Raw genomic sequence first — 19,850 nt, forward strand, 5'->3', positions numbered from 1 at the left:
CAACTGTTCCTCTAACAAATACATTAAAGCCACAGTGCCTTACAAGTTAATGCGCCGTGCTTCTTCACTAACTTATAAACAGGAAATTCAGAGCTGTGCCCAGCATCCTTCCTTGATGTGACAATTCTGACCGCTTTGGGACCCAGCTCACAGCTTACCCACAGCCGAACTTCAACATTTGTAACGCATTGTAACACTGTACTTGTTCTTGACAATATCAAGGAGTTGTGAATGACAATCTTACACAGATTGACACAGTTTCCACCTCTTTCAGTCAACACAGGAGGTACCAGGATTTCACCCACAAAGCTGGTCGTATTCACAGGAAGGAAATATGCAGCAGCTTGCCCACCCACTCGTTCAGCAACACTTCCAACTCCAGAAGGGCAAGTACACTTCTATTTCTACCCTCACAAATAGCCACTGAAAGATAAAGGAGGAGATAGTAAGAATCACACAGGATCGTTAAGAACTGAGCATTTCTTTAAGGATTGGTTTGGTTTTCCTGGAGATAACAAAAATCTTCAGCAGTGAGAATACGCAGACACGAAGAAAAAGAATAAAAGGAATAAGGTAAAAAAAAAAATCTAAAAACTGACAAAGGAAGCAATTTCATATGTGCAGTTAGAGTATAAATGAAGAAACATCTCAGGGAAAACATGTGCATGTACTCATGCTGAAGAAAGTGTTCTATTTTATGCTCTGCCTATGTGGGCGATTCAGTAGGCTGGATTACACATTAGTCTGGCCAGGGTCTTTGTTTAAGCCCATTAAAGCATGCACTGTAAACAGCCAGAGGAAAATATTTGCAGCTTCTTTAAAAATATGTTTTGGGTTTTTTTCTTCTCCAGGGCAGGAAAGTTCTCAACTGCCTTCCACCTTGTTTTGTAGGACAGATACCTGGAATATCAATGATGATTCTCCAAAAGGTCACACTGCCAAGCTTATGAAGGATACAAGACACATGCTGCGTTGGAGGGAAATAATCTGGCAAAAAATAAATTACCATGATTAGGTCAATTAAAAGTCTACAGAGAAGGTCAGGCAACAGACAACCTGATTATGATACAAATGGGACTATAAAACTACATCATTCATCTATTGATGTGGGCAAGCGTACAAAGGCGGTGAGGCAGGAGAGAATTTCAGTGCAGAATTTAATACACCTTTTCATCCTTTGGATTGGGAAATACCTGCTTCTCTCGTTTTTCAATGGAGGTAAACTCTGTTCCTTGCTAACTCTAGTCCTTGATTGGAAGATGCAACAAAAGTTACTCTTTTTTTTTTCCAGCTGCATCCATTCTTTAGCATTACTTTTTTTCTATAATATTCTGATCTGTCATTTTTGGTGCAAGTTACTTGATTTAGTTCAACAATAAATATCAGGGGGACACAGTATATATAGCATTTCCTACATTTTGTTCTGGCTATTTATTCCTTAGGAAGTTAAAAGTTTTCTCGTTACTTAGTTGACATTGAAGTATCCAAAGATTTTTATGTCCATCAGAAGCTAGTCTGTCTAGACCTGCCAAATGGAAAGAGCTAACCACAAGGCATCGTGGCCTTTTGCAGCAGGACTGATGTGTCAGATCACACTTCCATCCACCAGCGAAAATGTACTGTTCCTCAGAAAATTTAGTCATTATCGAAGTTATTGACTGAACAACTAATCAACATCCATTTCTAATGAGCTAGAAAACCTCTATGAATATCAGGCATGACATTAGGATTAATATGTTATTTGTGGAAATATTTCATCAGAAGGGTTTCTTAAATGGATCTAACACAAAGGGCAAAATAAATTTATAGCTATCTATGGGAAAGCAAGGGAAACTGTCAGATGAGAAAAACCTTGTCCAGTAAAGAGAAAAGGTTATTCCTTCTATTCCTTAATCTCAAATCCAATGTGCTTAGACTTCAAATACAAGGGACAGTCCGAGATGCGAAGCAGGGAAGTGGTGCACATGGACAGAGATGGAAGGACATATCTAGATTGATAAAACTGAGGCTCCCAGCTAGCATTCACTTCTAAACTTTTAAAAATAAAGTCTTGACAGAAGCATCCTTGCAGGTGTTGAGCTCACTGGGCCTACTCCAGATCATGCTGGCAACCACTGCAAAGTGGAGACAGGCAGAGCACTGCAGGCTGGCAGCATGATGCTTCAAAGAAATTGAGAGATGGGTCAGTCATGAATAATCTACTCTTAAGAGGTCTCAAAAAGGATCTGAGCCTTTGATTTCAGAGTCTGTAATAGCTACAGTCTGAGAGAGAGATTTTCATCCAGTACTGGGCAGGATTTTCTAGTAAACGTGTCTGGAAATAGTAAGCATAGGTGATGCTTCCGTATCTCATAAATGCTATGAAAAGGTTAGAAATAACTTGCTGAGACTACTCTGGGCACAATTTAACTTGTCTGTTATATAATAAAACACCACTTCTGCCTGAAATAGGCCACAACCTGTTCTCTTCTGGAAGTTACTAACGTGCAACAGCAAAGCAGAAATCTTGATCCGTGACAGCGAGATACAGATGTTTTGGAGCAACCTTGCAGCTCAAAAGTATTACTCAAACTCCTCTAACAAAGCAAAGCTAAAACTATAGGTTGGTGTTTTTTTCCCCACAAGAATTGAGAAATATGCCCATACTTTCAACAAGTCACCAAATCTTCCACTTGAACAGCTCTAGAACTGCAGCATGTATTAACATTGTCCAAACTTTCTATTGAGGCTCTGCAGTCTGACAAAATAGTCAGACAGTGCTTTGGCAAAACGTTTGCTTCAATTTGTATCCTAGCACAGCTTCTTTTCTAGAGTCTCAGGGCAGGGATAATTCAAAAGAAGCACCGATTAAGCGGGCTGAACTGCACAACACAAAGCTCCCATTCAAGAAAGCCTGGTGTTTTTCAACCTGAGTTGCCAACACTGTTTCTCTTACTGCTCTGATCAGAACCCCATATTACAGCATGAATTATATTTAAATTTTAATATACAGCAAAGACTGCTCCGATAAACAGCACAGAAAACTAGAGTTCCTCATACTAATTCTTGCCATGAAGGTATGCATGAGCCCTGCAAGGAAAGCAAGAAGAATCACACAAGTCTAACGCCACAGTTTGCCCATGCTATTCATTTGAGTTGTTCCCAGATTGAGGGAGGGCCCCAAGGTGGCTGTAGAGTAACATCCCTGGCTGAAACCTGGCAGCTGTTGCCAGCTTTTCATGCTGTAGATGCCTTCCTGCGGAATTCTTTCTTAACATTTCGTGCACACATACAGTGTCCTCAATTTTCACTTTAACTGACCTACAGTAATAGGAAATTTCCTACCTCTCTCCCCAGAAGTCTTCAGTTAAAATTATTATTTTAAAAGTTTCTGCTACAGCTAATAAGTGGCACAGCAGCAGTGAGCTTACAGAACCACCACCTCTATAACCCAAGAAGAAATATACAAAGTTATTCTAAGAAAATAAATTGCCAGTCAGACTGCTCTAATTGATCCAAGCAGTGCTAGTTCCCTGTAGAAAACTTCATTAAGGAAACCCATACGTATTTTTCATACCACAGTGGATTCAGACTGTGCTTTCTTGACTTAACACTAGGCATAAAACTTTGCATACTTATGAAGAATCCGAAAATCTCAGGCAAACTGACAAATGAACTTCATGTAACAATTTGCAATTTTTTACATTCTACATTATGATTGAGAAAGGCATCAAACCTCTGAAATGAAAAATGGGATATAAAGGGTAAGTAGATATGAAAGAATCTATTCAGATGCGCACTTTTGTGCACAAGTCACAACAAACTGGGAGTATGCAATGGTGCCATCCAACAAGAGTTTCTATTTGAAAAGACTCATTAAAAGTAGGTGCTGCTATATCATTCTTTATTAAAAGGCTGACTTTGGCTTGCAGTGTTTTGTTTGATTTTAAACCAGTGCATGTGATTTCCCATAGGAGGAAATGAAAATTGAGTAATGAGATTCCAGTAAAAACAAATTCAATATGTGAAAAAAGGAAATCTCGGTTAGCGCTGATCCCTACAGCTGCAGTGCCTATAGTGGAGCTACACGAACATACATCAGCCCCTTCACTCCCAGAGAATTCCCACCGCACCAAGATCCCAGTTCTGCTTCTGTTTATAGCCACAGTTGCACCATAATGCATCAAACTGTATTTTTGTAAAGAAACTTTATCCCTATGACACAGCGTTTAAACAAAATTCAGAAGCAGGAGCTATATTATTTCCTAGTTATGAAGTCAAACCTTTTAGACCAAAGAAAAGTTACTCTCCATTTTTTTCCTTAAAAAGTTATTTCAACTTCCCTTTGACTAGAGCTTATTTCCCTCATTCCACTGGGAAATGGTCCAGGTCTTTTTCCATTAACTGCTTTTAAGATTATTCTTTTTTAGTTCATTCTTTAAATTTTGTATAGTTTCAGAATTTTTCTTGGTCTTCTTTTTTCAATTTTTTTTTTAAAGCAAAAAAAAATTGCAATTTCTCTTTGATGCCATTCTTAGTGACATGTTTAAAGAATTTCAGCTGAATTAGATTTTTAGTTTGTCTTTACCAGGCTTAATTACTAGGGGTGTTTTGTTCAAGATAGCGTTGTAAACAAAAGACATGCTGGAAAAAAGCAAATATATTGAAACCCACTGGGAGTACGGTGAGGGAACAGGGGGCAGCACCACATGCTAGAATATTTTTTTTTATGTTTTGGCTTATACAGCAATTTAACTCTCAAATAACTTAGGCTATTAGAAATCACTACCCTAAGACGTGCTAGGAATTGTTTCTGTAACACACATCCCAAATGCACATGTAATGCAGCAGTTGAAAAGCATTATATAATAGTAAACTACAATGAAGCTACTATGACAATCAATCCATCCAGCACAGGAAAAAAAATCACTAAGTCAGCCAACAGTGTTTACAACATTTACAACAACAACGTTATTTTATATAAGCTTTTTCATACACTGAGGATGTCTATAAGGAAACTGCAAGACACCATATTTATTTAAATACATTTATGAATTTGTAACTTCTTTCTCATAAATGTAAGTCAAAGGATGATGATCAGGACTAGAAAAATCATCTTAAGATGCTCTATGCTAGAAATCAATTAAAACCCTGGGAAAGTCTTGTGACCTTCCCACAGAAGTGGAGGAGAATACTGTTTTCTGTTCTCTGAACTTCTCCTCGGTTATTTACAGTCTACAAAAACTGGAGTTTTGGTCCATGATTAGAAAAATGCTGGCAAACACATGGGCTAGAAAGGATGCCTGATTACGAATTCATGCTTGGGATGGCAAGGAATGACCTAGTCAGATGGGCACATACATTTTGAGTTTCTTCCAGAGAAGATACAAAACACGGTAATAACATCCCACCCCCCAGATTGCCTTTACCATAATTAATTTTAAGACTGAAACCATTACTATATGATTGAACAAGGAATGAGAACTAGATGAGCTCTCGTGGTTCCTTGCAGTCCAATTGCTTTTGCTAATTAAAAATAACAGACTGTGCAACACACCACTTTTATTCCTTTTATCATCAATACATTTAGTATACATGAGAACAAACACGTGGGTGCGCAACTCAGTTAAAAAAACCACCATTCTAAAGGACTGTTTTATTAAGTATAATTTATCTTTATATGTTAATGAGAACACGGGAATAAATAGATGGGGAAAAAGTTCAAGCAGTACCACATTTAAAAATACTGAGTTACTTTGTTCTGTATTATGAAACGTTATTTGTGCGGTACACTTTACTATCAAAGGTCTAATTCCACCTAACTGTAGAACAAGTTTGACTTAACACTGAAAGAAATATAGTCTGATGACTTGGAAAGGGCATATATGGTTACTGAATCCAGGCACTGGGCACTGCAATCATTTGTTTTAATCTTATTGATAAACTTACCCAGGCTTGTCTTTAAATCTGACCAATGTCTTTGTGAAAAGCAATGACCAAAGACATACCAAAAAGCTGCAGTTTTGTCATTTCAACCCAAAGCCTGTTTTATGTAAGCCAGTATACTTCCCAGTTTTAAGTTTACTTTCTCCTCTAGAACATGAGGGTGCAGCAATGCTGAACTGTCTCTCAAAATCAAAATATTTCAGGCAGTTTGTCAACAGTACAGCAACATTATTTCAAAGCTCTTAACAGAGGAACAGTTGGCACGCAACAACTGTCAGCTCAAGGAAAACAATGTAATAAATCTTATAAAAATAAATAAAACAAGAGAAAGTGTTTACATACCTATGCTTAACAGCTGCAAATGGATCTGTAGTTTTCCAAGGGTCCTTCAGTGACGATTTTCCTGACAGAGTTCAGATCTCTTGAATACCATAGTCATACAAAAAGAGCCGTTTCTCATCTGTAGGTAGTGTCAGCAGAGAAAGAAAATAAAAACAAATATAGCGTAGTTCAGAATAGCAGCTCTAAAATTCACACTGACGTGCCAAGCTGCCAGCCCCACACAACCACCCTACCCACCTAATTACATTCAGCTGCTTGTCATGTGGCTTCGCTCACCGATCAAGTGATCTCTTTTCCTTCTTTTAAAACTAAGCAATGCAGTTAACCAGATCTCCCTAAACCAGGTAACAAACATTGAGCCTTTGCGTAAACTACTGACCCTCCTCCTTCTTGTCACAGGGAGAGGAAGTTGCAGTATGTTTCATCACAAAAAAATAAAATAAAATACAGCAAACGCAGTAGCCTGCTATAATGAAACACGCTGAGCATCAAAAGCTCCCAAAACCTAATGGAGAATTTCAGTTGTGAGCCTAGTTTTATTTTATGCCTTTACAGACGGCAGAAAAAGTTACCGATAACAAAATTGGCACAGACACGAGTGAGACCACGTGAGGAAGAGCTGGAAGGATTTGGGAGGGGAGCGGCAGTAGTACCACGGGGCTTTGTGGGCATCCATGTCCAGCCCCTTCTGCTGAACTGCTTCTCATGGCAACAAGCTCCAACAGAAGACCAGCATTAAGATGTTGCCAGAAACTTTCTGAACCACTGCAGCTAAATCTGCAAGCCCCCGCCCAGTCCTAAGAGATGCATACAGACATTTTAAACATTTAAATAATTTCAAGGAAATAAAGTTACTGATTTAACGTGTAAACCAACTCTTCCTCAACGATGAGTCCGTTCATCAGAACCTGTTAACACAGGCACGCAAGAGGCAAGATTCACGTGCCCAGCCAGGTTACGGCACTGGTGTCTGCACCAAGGCACTTGCTGGATGGAGGTCCCTGCGCTGGGTCCAAGGGATGACAGAGGAACCACACAGCCGCCTGCAGTCACCACGAGGCCTCGTCCCCTCTCACAAACACCCCTGACATTACAAATGCTAACAGTAGAGGACTGAAAGGTGTGGACAATGCGAGGTTTGCACTCGCCGTGTAAGATTTAAGAGATGTGAGCTTTTACAGAAGATGGCTTGCCTTGCACAACCCTTTCTTGTCTCGGTTTCTTTCCTCACAGTGTTTCAAGAGCAGAGAAGTAAGAAAGGAAATTGGGAAGGTTTCTACGACTACTCTACAGCCTTATCATTTAAGAAGTGCTGCAGACAGCCTGCTACCACATTTAACGTATCCTTAATGCATTCGTCTACCAGTAACAACAACTCTGCAAGCTCCTTAATTCACTTGTTTCAGTGCTCAACTATCTCGCCTTCTTTCCTGTGAATAAAAGCAATTTTTATTGCCCTTTCCCCAGTAAACGTCCAAGTTCTATTATACAGAGCTGGCAAAGAACTATCTGTGGTGGAACAATTTTTCATGCCCTGCCTTAGCATTTTTCCAGATTTAACTATAACCCATTTCTTTGACATTTTGTTACAGGTTATAATTTTTAAAACTCTACCCATTCTTGGCTCATTCCAATCTTCTATAAATTCCACCACAGTTTCCAAAGAATAAAGAAGTCCCTTTTTTGCTCCCACATGCAATAAAAAAGTTTTGGTTCAATTTTCAGCAACGTGAACATTTTTAATCTTTAACCGTTTCCCTGATCGATACCGGCCCATTTGCTTGCTGTGAAGAAACATTCAGACCACAAATACCCAAGAATTTCTGGTAACTGCTCCTGAGTGCAGAAGGAGGAACAGGATAAGAAGTGTTGACAGACAAAGCAACAACCCTTCTGCCGTGTTGCAAACAGCCCTGCATGATGGCTACACACACTAAACACAAACTGCCTGTCTGGATGTCTCAACCCGCAATGTAAATGGAGTTCAAACTCTCCCACGCAGTAAGATTTTTGCCATCTTTAAGGGGAAAAACAATTCATAAATAATTCCCAGACTTCAGCTTTTGATTTCAGGATGAAATGAGGCTGCTTAACTTTCCTCTTACCAAGTTGGTGTGAGGAATACCAACTAGCTTTCCCTTCCCCCTTCCAGGAAAGGGTTTTATCCAAAACAGTAAGACCTTGCTAGGAAGGTACAGCTGAAATAAAGCTTATTTCCTGAGGGTGAAGTTATGTTGATTTCAAACTGCAGAGTTAGTACCAAAACAGAGGGGCCTCAGTTTACAAACTGGGAGGAATCAATGTTTGGTTACTTAAAGTCTCTGTTTTTAAACAAACACATTTGCGGCATCTCAGCAAAGGCTGCACAAACAGCTGAGCCAACCCTACTGCGGTGGCAGGAAGCGCACGCAAACAGTACGGCAGCAGCTGGAACAGGAACCACTGCAGCCAGCCCAAGGTACACCTTCCTCTCACTGCTACCCGAATCTTAGGGGGTTATAAGAGCTTGGACATTTTCTAAGCTTATGTAGGGGATCAAAATTACACCAGTAAAGTTCTGAAACTGTGAAACGTAGTTTTTGAAGCTACAGCTCTACAAAGGAATGGCCACCTATTTAGTTACTAAATCTTCCCTCTGTTTTTATGAGCAAGTTTTATGAACAGGTTGTATGGGCATGACCCGAATGCATGGAATTTATGGCCTTCTTGTAAAACTGATCTAGGAGGAATTTTGAGGAGAGTCCAACACAGTGTACAGTGTGTAACATTATTTATCACAAGCATCAGCATATTTGCCTTCATACATTCCATGCTCTTGAGAAAAGCTGCAAGTGTCCACACTGCCCTGTAGCAGGTGTTTCCCCTAGAGGAAAATGCTGGATTGTTACCTGTCTGACCATGGTTCTTGCGGGAATTAAGACATCTGGCACTGGAGACAGAAATAGGGGAAGAGGAGGATCTTGCAACAGTCCATTTCAGATAATGCTACAGAACAGCTCATCTCTCTTTTCAAAGCCAAAAGCTGTGCCTAACATCAGTGTCAACTGCCTCCACTCTCCCCATGCCCTACCTACCCAATTCTGTTGGAGGTTGCTTCTTCAGCACTCTGACCAGTTAATGGCTTTTTCCAACACACCCTTAAAGCTCACCATGCCCTTACAAACAGCCATAGTATTTACATGTGCATTCGACAGATGGCCTGCAAGGCTATGGAATGAAAACCAGCCAGCAGGCAGACAAGGGTAATGTTATTTCTTAGCATCCACAAATCTTACCTGTGCCACAAAATTTCTACTGGCAATCAAAGAGGAAACTTAAAAAATGCAAGAGGGGGAAAAGCAGCCACTGGGACACACTGCCTATGAACTGATTCACTTATATGCTGGCAAACTTCAAGAAAAGCCAGAAAATGTGCTATACAGCAATTATTTCACAGTGAGAGAAATACCCTACAAAATACAAAAAGAAGAGGTGAGAAAAAAGTAAATAGGCAAAATATGAACATATTAATTGGTAGAGGCAGATTCCTACAACTGTAAGACTGAATTAATAGTTGTTTCCTTGAAAGAGATTCATCTTCTCATGAAAAGACACTCTGGAAAAAATTAGAGGGGCTGATGAGATGTGCTGCAAAGGAAAATTGACCAGCTGTCATATGAATGAGCTTGCTACTTACTGCCGCAGCAGTCCATAAATGCAGTAACATGCCAATACTTCAAGACAAAACTAAAAAGACCTAGAAGGAGGAGACGAAATCCTTTATATTGATTTTTTTCTTCTTTCCTCTCACTAATATCCTTCCAAGAAAAACAGAAAGAAAAGGCAACCCACGCTCAGAAGATCAGCTTTCACACCACAAATGTGATAGCTGAACTTTGCCAGCATCAAATCATGGAATACCCCTTCAGTGATTAAAATGAAAGTAGGTCAGGCAGGCTTTCCTGCTACCCAAAAGGCACATCTGCTAAGTATTTAGTAATACTCTAGATTAAAGTAAAACTTTCATGTTTTGTTCTTTCAACTATAAGCTCAACTAGAAACCAGGCAGTTTCTAGTAATGGTGACAGAGCTTTCTTTTAGCATTGGAAGAGATAAAGTATTGGTATGTTTAAGGTCAGTAGCATTTTACACAGAAAAGAGCTTCTTAAAAATAGTCCCCTCCAAGACAGGCTCCAGACAAAGAACTTCCAAGAGTTACCAGGGTCTCTTCAAGAATAAGAAAAAGTTAACATCAAAATAATCAACAAATTAAAAGCATCAATTTTGTCTTCATGGAACATCATACTGCCAAATACAGGAATCCTTCCCAGTAATTGGGCCCTCAACATCAGCATTTTGACAAACTTTAGACCAAACTCTGTCATCTTTTTCACAGTAAAAACATCAAAAGATTGCTTCCTGAAAAAAAAAAATTGCTTATATTTGAAGAACCTGTTAGTATCTCAGAGAAGACTAGTAAAATTATCCCAAACAAGTGGATCTAATTGATTTGTCAATTCTGTTGAACTACAAGTTTACTGCCACCACAACACTATATTAATGTCAGTGTAGGCACAGTTTACACTAAAGCAAAGCCAAAAGCGTAGGTGCTTGCTCCAGACCTGAAGAAAAGGGAGAAAAAAAAAAAAAAAAATTCCTAAATCAGATTCTCTCTCTCTTATTACGGTTGTGAAATATTAGAAAGAAAATAAAAAAAAATACATTGTCCATGTACAAGGTGTTAAGCATCAAGAAATGCTAAATAAAAATTTCTGTATTTAAAATGGTAATAAAATGTGTTAGTGTAAGAATAAACATGATTATTCATTTTGACTGAAAGGAACAAATTTGATCCTTTTGCGTGTAGGAAAAGATATTTTGGCAACATTCACACTATTCAAAATACATCATCTGTACTCAAAAGAGGAATATCTAACCTAAAGATGCATGAATTACTCAACATGCTACGGCTCTTCTGTGAGATGTATGTTGGTTCCACGTTTTGTAAAACTGATGAAGTGGGTGCCTGAGTGCATGAAAAGAGTAACCTAGGACAGTAATGCATAGGGATACAGGTGTCCCTGCGTTTTGGCAAGAAGCTGTAAAAACACACTAATAATCTGATGTCACTGTCTGAAGAGTCACAAATCTCATTTTAGATCAATGATCTTTATCTACATATTAAAAGGGTTGATAACTAAGTGTATTTTTTTAATTAAAAAAATGTAGTAGCTTTACAGGAAGCTGTTGTACTGATGTAAAGGAAACGTGTGCTACAGCTTCCTTAGAAAGCGTTTTCAGTGTTTTACAATCTTGCAAAATTAATACATTTTTGAAAGTTGCTTTCATATTTTTATACATGCTTAAGCTTAATTGATATGCATTTCTTCTTTGCATGACCTGATACACAATGTCATTGCCAAGTAAAACACACTGCTTTTTGTAACTGATCTCAGCAGAGTTACAATTTGGACGCAGCTGGGCTTTCTTTCCAGCACAAGACGACCCTGTTCACATCTTTTGTAAATCTACTTAATAGGACAAGTGGTCCTTCATTCTCCCCATAAGCTGACAACAGTGTCTTTTCCATTTGAGATTTGCTCTCAGGAGGAAAAACTGAAAGGGTAGTTATTTGCACTATTTGACAGATAGAGAATTGTGCCTCTTCTCAGCTACAGCAAAGTATTCCTTTTGTCCTATATTACTGTTTGATCTTCCACGCAATGAAGCATATGAAACCTAACTAAACACCTGTGATGCCTATTATTCTCCTCTACCATTTCTTAAACCATGAACATCATTAACATTAGAGCTCCTTCATTTCCACAATTATTCTGTGACTCCCTTTGTATGACTAAACTGACTGGCTGATCTTATTGCCTGCAGAACGTGCAAGAGGAATGAGTGGGCTTGTAGAGGTAGTGGTTCTGGAGGACATTACCAAAATCGGTCTTTCAGTTCCATTGGCCCTATTCCACTCCCTGTGCAACTCCCAGTTACAAAAAATGTTACTGCTCCCACTCCTCATGATCCCTCAGGATGCTAGGCTGAAGAAAAATTTCCTAAGGCTCAACACACCACACTGGCGATTGCAAATGCTATAAGGGCTTCTTGGAGCAAAGCTCCAAATTTGCAATGCAAAAAACAAAGCTGAAATGAGGACTTGCCTCTTAGCCTGGCTTCCTAAGGAACCAAAGAGAGAGGGGCAGAGACACAGAATTTCTCTCATTTCTGCCTTCTCCCCCAACATTTGAATCTGTTGATCAGTTTTAGCACTCCTTCACAGAGGGGAAGACCCCACAAAGATGTGAAGTTTCCTATACACTTTGTGAAAAATCGGCAGTGGGATAAAGGAAAGGGTCAGATGCACACCTACACTGAAAGCCAGCAGTTACAGGTTTTCAGGTCTAAATAGGACACCCACTAGCTGGCCAAATTGCTCCAGACTAGCCGCAGCACGTACTGTCACAATCATTCAATTTTACATTTACTTTCAATTTGGACTTAAAGACATTTTCTGTTTAAAAGCAAATTAAATTTAAACACATCTGTTATTAAAAAGTTAATAGAATAAAACCTAGTTGAATTTCACTGTATTAGCAGCTCGATTTTGGGGGGGGGGAGGTTGTGTTTTGTTTTGTTTTTAAACCTACTAGAAATCATGATTCTACTGTTGCAACATGTTCTTTTCATAGGTCTTCCAAAGCCTACTCTTCAGCTTCTACTGACACACAGCAGGATCTCAGCCCCTGTCCTGTGCATTGGGTACTATATCCAAAATGACAATTCTAGAAAACTATCAAATAAATATTTATAGTCACCTCTTTTACTTCACAGATAAAGAACATTTATAAAAATACCACTTTAACAGTTCCAACTTAGAGCTACTTTTGTCTGAACTAAAATTATGAGTTTTGCTATCAAATTCAGAAGAAATACAATCAAATTCAGACAGTACTGTCTTCAAACTTGGATGACACCATCTCTGTACAGATATGTTTATCCTGACACCATTCTAATGCAAGAAAGAATATGGAAAAATTAAGTATAGCCAGACAGTTCATGCCCCAGCAGAAAAGACCTGCCAAGTTGAATCATTGTTAGAGGAGAAAGTCAGCAGAGCATGTGCTGTTACGTGCACAGGATCTTAAAACTGCTGGATGAGAAACACTCTGTTGCAAATGGATGATACTAGCAGGGCTAGAACCTAACCCGATACCTGTATTTTGGGTTACATTCAGTCACGCATAAAGTTTGGTTTGGAACCAAACAAGGAAGGGGAGGGGAATTATGATTAACATTTGCAATTAAAAAAACAAAACACCACCAAAAAAATCCTTTTTTGCTATAATCCACATTCTGAATGTTAGCTAGGCTTCAAAGTAGACTGGGAAAGCACCACCCATTGGCAATAACTATAACAGCGATTCATCTCTCATGCAAACCTCACATAAAACAGTTTCACGGCACCAGCAACTCCCACGACTGCTAGCTTTGAGTGATATCCTGAAGTTTTCAAAATGCATCATGGTCCATGCTAGTCACGCAATTATCAGCAGGGATTTCCAGGAGGAATGTAATCTCCCTCAGCAACTACTAGTATAAAATATTATACTTGCAAGACTGGCAGGGACATACAAGAAAACCAGAAAACGTCCATTTTTTAATCATAGAAATGAATCAACTTTTCTTTTCCTCCTACCTAACATACATGCTTTATTAGTCCTTATCACTAATAAATGCCTTCAGTCTAGTACTGATAGTTCCCTGAAATATTCCCGTTCCCCAGGGATGTTAGTGGAAAGAATTGTTTTCTTCCTTTTCAGTTCACAGAGCAACAAGAACCAAATGAAATATCCAACAGTTACGAAAATAATGAGATGGGCCCTCAGAGTGAAACTTGGTCGACTTTAGCCAGCACGTGCTGTTGACTCTTATGGTTGTATAGCAGCTACCATGGCAGCACTGTCATTTTGAAGTGTTTAATTAGAAATGGGAGGACACCTTTAAAACAGTAGTACTTCTGCAAGAGAACCTTCATCACCTTCTAATGACATATAGAATCATAGAATGGTTTGGGTTGGAAGGGATCTTAAAGATCATCTAGTTCCAATCCCCTGCCATGCGCAGGGACACCTCCCACTAGACCAGGCTGCTCAAAGCCTGCATATGCTGCCTTATGGGTTAATATGCTTAACAGAAGTACTGTAAAGATCGTGTATCAATTGTTTTCAGGGTTTTTTTTTTTATTCTGCTGTTTCTAATTCAAACCTGAAAGAGGCTTATATATCTGAAAGCTCACATACCCTTTTCAACAACATAAGTTGGTCTAATAAAAGGCATTACTTCTGCCATGGAGCTCTCACCTTACCCGAACGGAAAAAAAAAAAAGGAATCCTGAGTAATACCGAACTATTTTGCTATCTATTTCTTTATCCTTTTATCACCTTTTCAACTGAAATGGCCAGCTGCAAAACTGCAATCATAAACTCCAAAGTTAATCTGGAATCTGCTACTTGATTTTTGTAGCAGTTGTCCTTTACCCATCCAGTGTTTTATTTGCATACAAAATATTTCAGCTAGGTATATTCCTTACAGTCCTTTCATTCACGTAACTCTTTTTGCACAAAGAATCACTGCAGAAGCGTAGAGTGATTTTCAAAATACTATTTGCAAGTGCCCATAAATTTAACTTTTAATTTCAAAACACTGCTCATATATCTACCAACTTCGTTTTTCCACTGCAAACCATAAATTTCTAGAAAAGCTGTACTCCTCCTACTAAGCTTGTATCTTCATTGCTGCTTCCTGCCCCTTTCCTATCTTACTACCAGTCTTCACACTGTGTTCCAGAAGTGCTGCCTTCTAATATGGTTTAGTCTTACACATTTCTCATCAGTAAAAGAATCAGACAGAAAGAAAGAGAACAGCTATGGGAAATGGATTTGCAAACTCAGGAAAATAGCACTGCATTGGTTTACGCTTTGATACTATCTTCAGAGTGGTAAAAGCAAGGACATTTGCTTTTTTTCCCCCTGCGGTATTTTAAAATACAGAAGAACTTGTCAGGTCAGCTCCAAAGTGCTGGCCAGTATGTGAAAAGGATTCCAACACCTGGTATTATGCAAAACTGCTATACACATATCAGAGTATTTTCAACCCCTTGAAGCCACAGCAACATCAGAGGAAAAAGCTGTGCTGGTTATATGTCATATTTTAATCTATATGCCATAACTTAATCTTCAAAGCTTATTAGCTTGGAAAATAAATGACAGACATTGAGACTACGCACTACAATAATCAAAAGTAAATTCTGTTGTATTATGTATGAAAACAAAACAATACAAGGATGTTCCAGGAAAGAAATTAGGGGCTAGGACTTCTCATTCACTATGGTTTTACCGTCACTAGAGATAAAAGGGTATGATCTCAGCTGATTTAATGTGGTTCAAGTTAGTCCTGCCTCCCAACAGTGATGCTGTTTTCAGACGAAGACCAAAAAAAGAAATGGGGAAAAGAAATCTCATAACCAGATGCTATTCCCAGAGGAAGATTGGTTGGGAATATATTTGTATAAATGGGGGGGGGGAGTGTAGCTGCTATAAAAAGCTGCCTTTTAGATAAGTTCTCTTAAACTATGCTGCACTTAAACAACTTTTCAGCCATTATTTGAAGTCAGTTCTGTAAACACGATTGTGTCTCCAGCATAAGTGGTATCTGCAAGAGAAGAGGAGCAAAAGCAAGTCCTTGTGCACTTGACATGCCCAGCCCAGCAAATGCTTAGCTATAAATATGTAAGTAACCCTTTGAAATTACTGAAGAACAAACTTAACTATCTGCAGGATCAGATCACATGTGCAGTGGAATACAATAACACAGCTTTAATACAGAAGAGAGCACTTTGTTATAATTATCTGCTGAGACATTAATGGCAAAAAGGAGTTGTCATTCCTTATATTCCATCTCTAGTGCCAATTTTGCCTGTTTCTAAATTAAATTCTTGCTAGCCCTCTGCTAACCATGACAGACTGTTATTAGTAATGGTGTTGACCTGCAAGTCCAGGGTTATGCTGAAAACCAGCAAGACTAATCAATGGTCATTATGCCCGCACAGCAGATACCTGGTGGTAACAGAACAACCAAGAATCCAAAGAAGACACACAAGGATTATTGCTCATAATACTTGTTTCTGTAAATGCTAAAAGCTAGTTAAAAATTCTTTTATCTCACCAATCTTCTCTTTGAAAGAAAAGGAAATGTGTAGTCAAGTGATAAAATAATGTGTTCCCATGTTTAATGATAGTGATAAAAACAAAATTACAATCTGGCTATAGATATCTGGTTGCAGATGAGAAATTTTATTAACTGGAAAAATAAAATACATTAAGTTGTAGCACATTCCCCCCACCCAGCACTCCTTTGTGCAAGAGATTAAGTAGACGTAAAATTAGAACCCTGAACTAGAAACACAGGAACATGCTGTTCTTTTTCCATCTTTTTAATCATGCTTTTCAGACATCCATTTAACATCAAAGTACTATTCCTACAGTTACGTATCAACATTTGAAATGCATATTGTATTATATGCTTTTCCCTGGCTGGAAAATAACTGGGACAGTCACAGAAGTAGTGTAAGTCTATGAAAAGAAAAAAGGGCTGAGCAGACAAGTCTATGTAAGAATAAGTTTCCAAGAAAAGGCAGGCAGAATAGACTTTAGAAACTGATTCGTGCTGCTAATGCATTTTATGTGTGGAAATCAATAAAGGTTTTGTAGAGTTTCAATAAAAATGGTAAGCATAGAGAAACATCACTTTGCAGAACTCCAAACATGCATATGTGTTATCCTGATGAAAAACTCATACGCAGTAATCATTAAGGAAAGTGTTTCAGGAGTCATAGGATCAGAAAGCTCAAAATACACCTGATGCATCTCTAAGGAGAGATAAAAAATAAAGTTGGGTGGTTTTCACTGTTCTAGGCATGTCCTTTGAACTTTGCTAGCACTGTAAAAAAATACCACTTATATATGAATATAATCTAGTTACTTACAGAGCTAGAAAAACCAAGACGTTTTTCTGATGGATTTAGCTTTCTTTAGATCCAAGATCATCAAAGCGTTAGTTTAGCCCAAGCATTACAAATCAGGCTGAAGAGACCTCCTGAACCCTCTCAGCAAGCAGACTGTCAGACAAACCTGCAGTGTTCAGAAAGGAGCAACAGATCTGTTCATACTCAAATACATGATTTAAGTACTGGCTAAACAGATAAAACACACTTACAGTGCTCCCTCAACAATTTACCATTTTAAAGGCTTTTTTTAAAATCGAAAAAAAAAAAACAAAAAACACCCAGACATGCAATCCACTTTTCAGTTTTGCAAAAGAAACGCATGCGCGGAGCGGTGGGAAACTTGCAGGTCCGACAGCTGCTACATGTCAAGGCCCGAGAGGGACTATTTGTGTGCTCGTGTTCAGGGCAGCAGCGCCGGGAGAGAGGTGCCAGCAGCCCGGGACGCTGCCCCGCTCTGCAGCACAGGGAAATCACCTCTGCCCTCCCCACCCCCCAGTATTCCCAGTTCCCTGCCCAAACCACTCGCCCCGAGATGATTTAACTCCTTCCGCAGCGGAGGCGTTGCTCTGAAGCCCCCCCGTGCATCCAACCGCCCCCCACCCCGGCTCGCCGCCCCCCTACCTGCTCGCCTCCCCCCGCCACCGGGGCTCCCGCAGCGCCGCGTCCCTCCGCGCCTGCCTTTTTTTGGGCTGCAAACGTGCCTTTTCCGTCAAGGCAACATCACTTCCCGTAAGGGCCGAGGTAGGGGCGGGAGCGGCGCTGCCTCCTGCCGCTCGCTGTGCTCATTTGGAAGGGCGGTTTTAATTAAAGAGGCCGGCTCTTCGGTCGTCCTCCTCCTCGCTCCCCTGGAAGCTCATACATCGTTTTAATAAAAATTCGCGAGAGGCAAAACAGGTTTTGAAGGGACAATACGTCGTGCCAGGTAATGCGGGTTCAGCGAGGCATCTCTGCCGCCTGCTGGCTGCCCCCCTCCCGGGAGGGAAGCACATGGTGCTCTCTCAAAAATAAACCCGCTTTAAAATGTCTCCAGAATTCAGCAAGCTTAGCGGCATCAATAACCCCTTCCCTCTGCATCAGTTCAGGCATCCTCTTTCCTGAGACTTTTCAAAATTAACTGCCACCTTTGTGGACAAACTTCCAGTAATTACGCTTAGAAAAGTGCCTACTAGACTTCAGTTATACCTTTTCAAAATAGCCTTTTAATGGTCTTGTAAACAGAGGAAGCTGCTGGAGTCCCCCACAGCAGTTGCGGTTGCTCTCATTTCACCCTTGTGGCATTTCCTCGTGCCCAAACCAGATTTATCACGCTCAGCTGCAGCTCCCCATCCAGCTTCTGCTGCTGTCCTCTCCTCTCAGCTCCTCTGGGGTCTGTCCACTGCCTCCAGCCAGCGCATCGTTCCTGGCTTTAAATAAAAGCACATCCGGGGAAAGGCTTTCTTCCCTCATGCTGTCCAAACAAGATCTTGTGTTAAAACTAAAACCTGAAAGAAGTTCCTCCCCAGATCTGCAGGTTTTGGCTTCTTTCTAGAATTACTAAAGTCGTGAAGTATCTACTGCTGTAGTTTCCCTGAAGCTCGGATTCTGTTCTCTTTTGTCAGATATTGCAAGATTAATACAGCTACACGCTGAAGCACTTCTCCAAGTACAACCTGACTTTCAGGCAACCTTATCTCTTAAATTGTCACTCCAGGCTCATTCTGTGGTCCGCGTGTGTATGCACGTACAGGTATGAGTGTAAGCCAAGGACACCAAAGCTGGGTGCAGTTCCCTCCTCAGCCATCAGTACAACTGCATTCCCCAACAGAACTGAAGTATTAAGAACTGAAACCGTGACAAGTAGATAAAAACAATATTTATCGCTTGGAGGATCAGATCAGAGGCAAGCAAAAAAAAAAAAAAAAAACAAAACAGAAAACACCATGAAGTGTAACCGTGCAACAGCGCCTTTCTTTTTCCAGTTCCCCACTGGTTATTTAAACTCAGACGCGAAGACAACCCTTTAAACATTCAGGATTTTATACGAATGTCAACGTTCACGCCGGGACAGGCCGGTACCGGTCACACCAGGTCCGCAGGTACACCTCCAGCCGGCGGGGTGCTGCGAGGCCGGGCTGGGCTGCCGAGGCGGCTGCTGGGGATGGCCACGGCTGGCGCCCGCCGCCGGAGGGACGTTCCCCGGCAGGCGACGAACGCTGAGATGCTTGGGCGCCATTTTCTCTGCCGGGGGGGGCGCACAGGTCCGGGCTGCCAGGCGGTACCGGGGAACGGCGCGGCTCACACGACTCCCTCACGGCCTCTTCGCCGGCACGGCGTCCGCCGGCGGCCCCGCCGCGCCGTCGGGGGGCTGCGGGGGCGGCTGGAAGACGGGCCGGTAGATGTAGAGGCCGCTGGCCACGCCGAGCGCCACAGCCAGGGCCACCTGAGGCAGAGGCAGCCGCCCCCACATGGCGGCAGGCGGCGCTACCGCACCCGCGAACACGAGCGTGAGGCGCCGCGGCCGCTCCGCGCTCTTCGGACGCGCCTTCACTCCCCG

At 40.7% G+C, this 19,850-nt stretch overlaps 2 protein-coding genes across 2 annotated transcripts in view; both read right to left on the reverse strand.

The window, feature by feature from the left end:
• Positions 1 to 6,267: 6,267 nt before the first annotated feature.
• The window catches only part of CCPG1 (cell cycle progression 1), a 47,395-nt gene continuing 33,812 nt past the window's right edge, over positions 6,268 to 19,850 (reverse strand). The window contains exon 12 of the mRNA XM_054214974.1: positions 6,268 to 6,385. Within this exon, the coding sequence (XP_054070949.1) occupies positions 6,339 to 6,385 (47 nt within the window). The 3' untranslated portion in view covers positions 6,268 to 6,338. The remainder of the gene's footprint in view (positions 6,386 to 19,850) is intronic.
• Positions 19,155 to 19,763, reverse strand: LOC128915109 (protein PIGBOS1-like). The gene has a single exon (XM_054214982.1). It carries the CDS (start codon positions 19,761 to 19,763, stop codon positions 19,605 to 19,607), a length of 159 nt encoding a protein of 52 aa, XP_054070957.1. The 3' UTR covers positions 19,155 to 19,604.

Source organism: Rissa tridactyla, chromosome 9 (assembly GCF_028500815.1).
Source record: "Rissa tridactyla isolate bRisTri1 chromosome 9, bRisTri1.patW.cur.20221130, whole genome shotgun sequence".
NCBI lineage: Eukaryota > Metazoa > Chordata > Aves > Charadriiformes > Laridae > Rissa > Rissa tridactyla.

Excerpts from the sequence above, each read along its gene's own strand:
- LOC128915109 (XM_054214982.1), bottom strand. The coding sequence starts at position 19,763 with ATGTGGGGGCGGCTGCCTCTGCCTCAGGTGGCCCTGGCTGTGGCGCTC.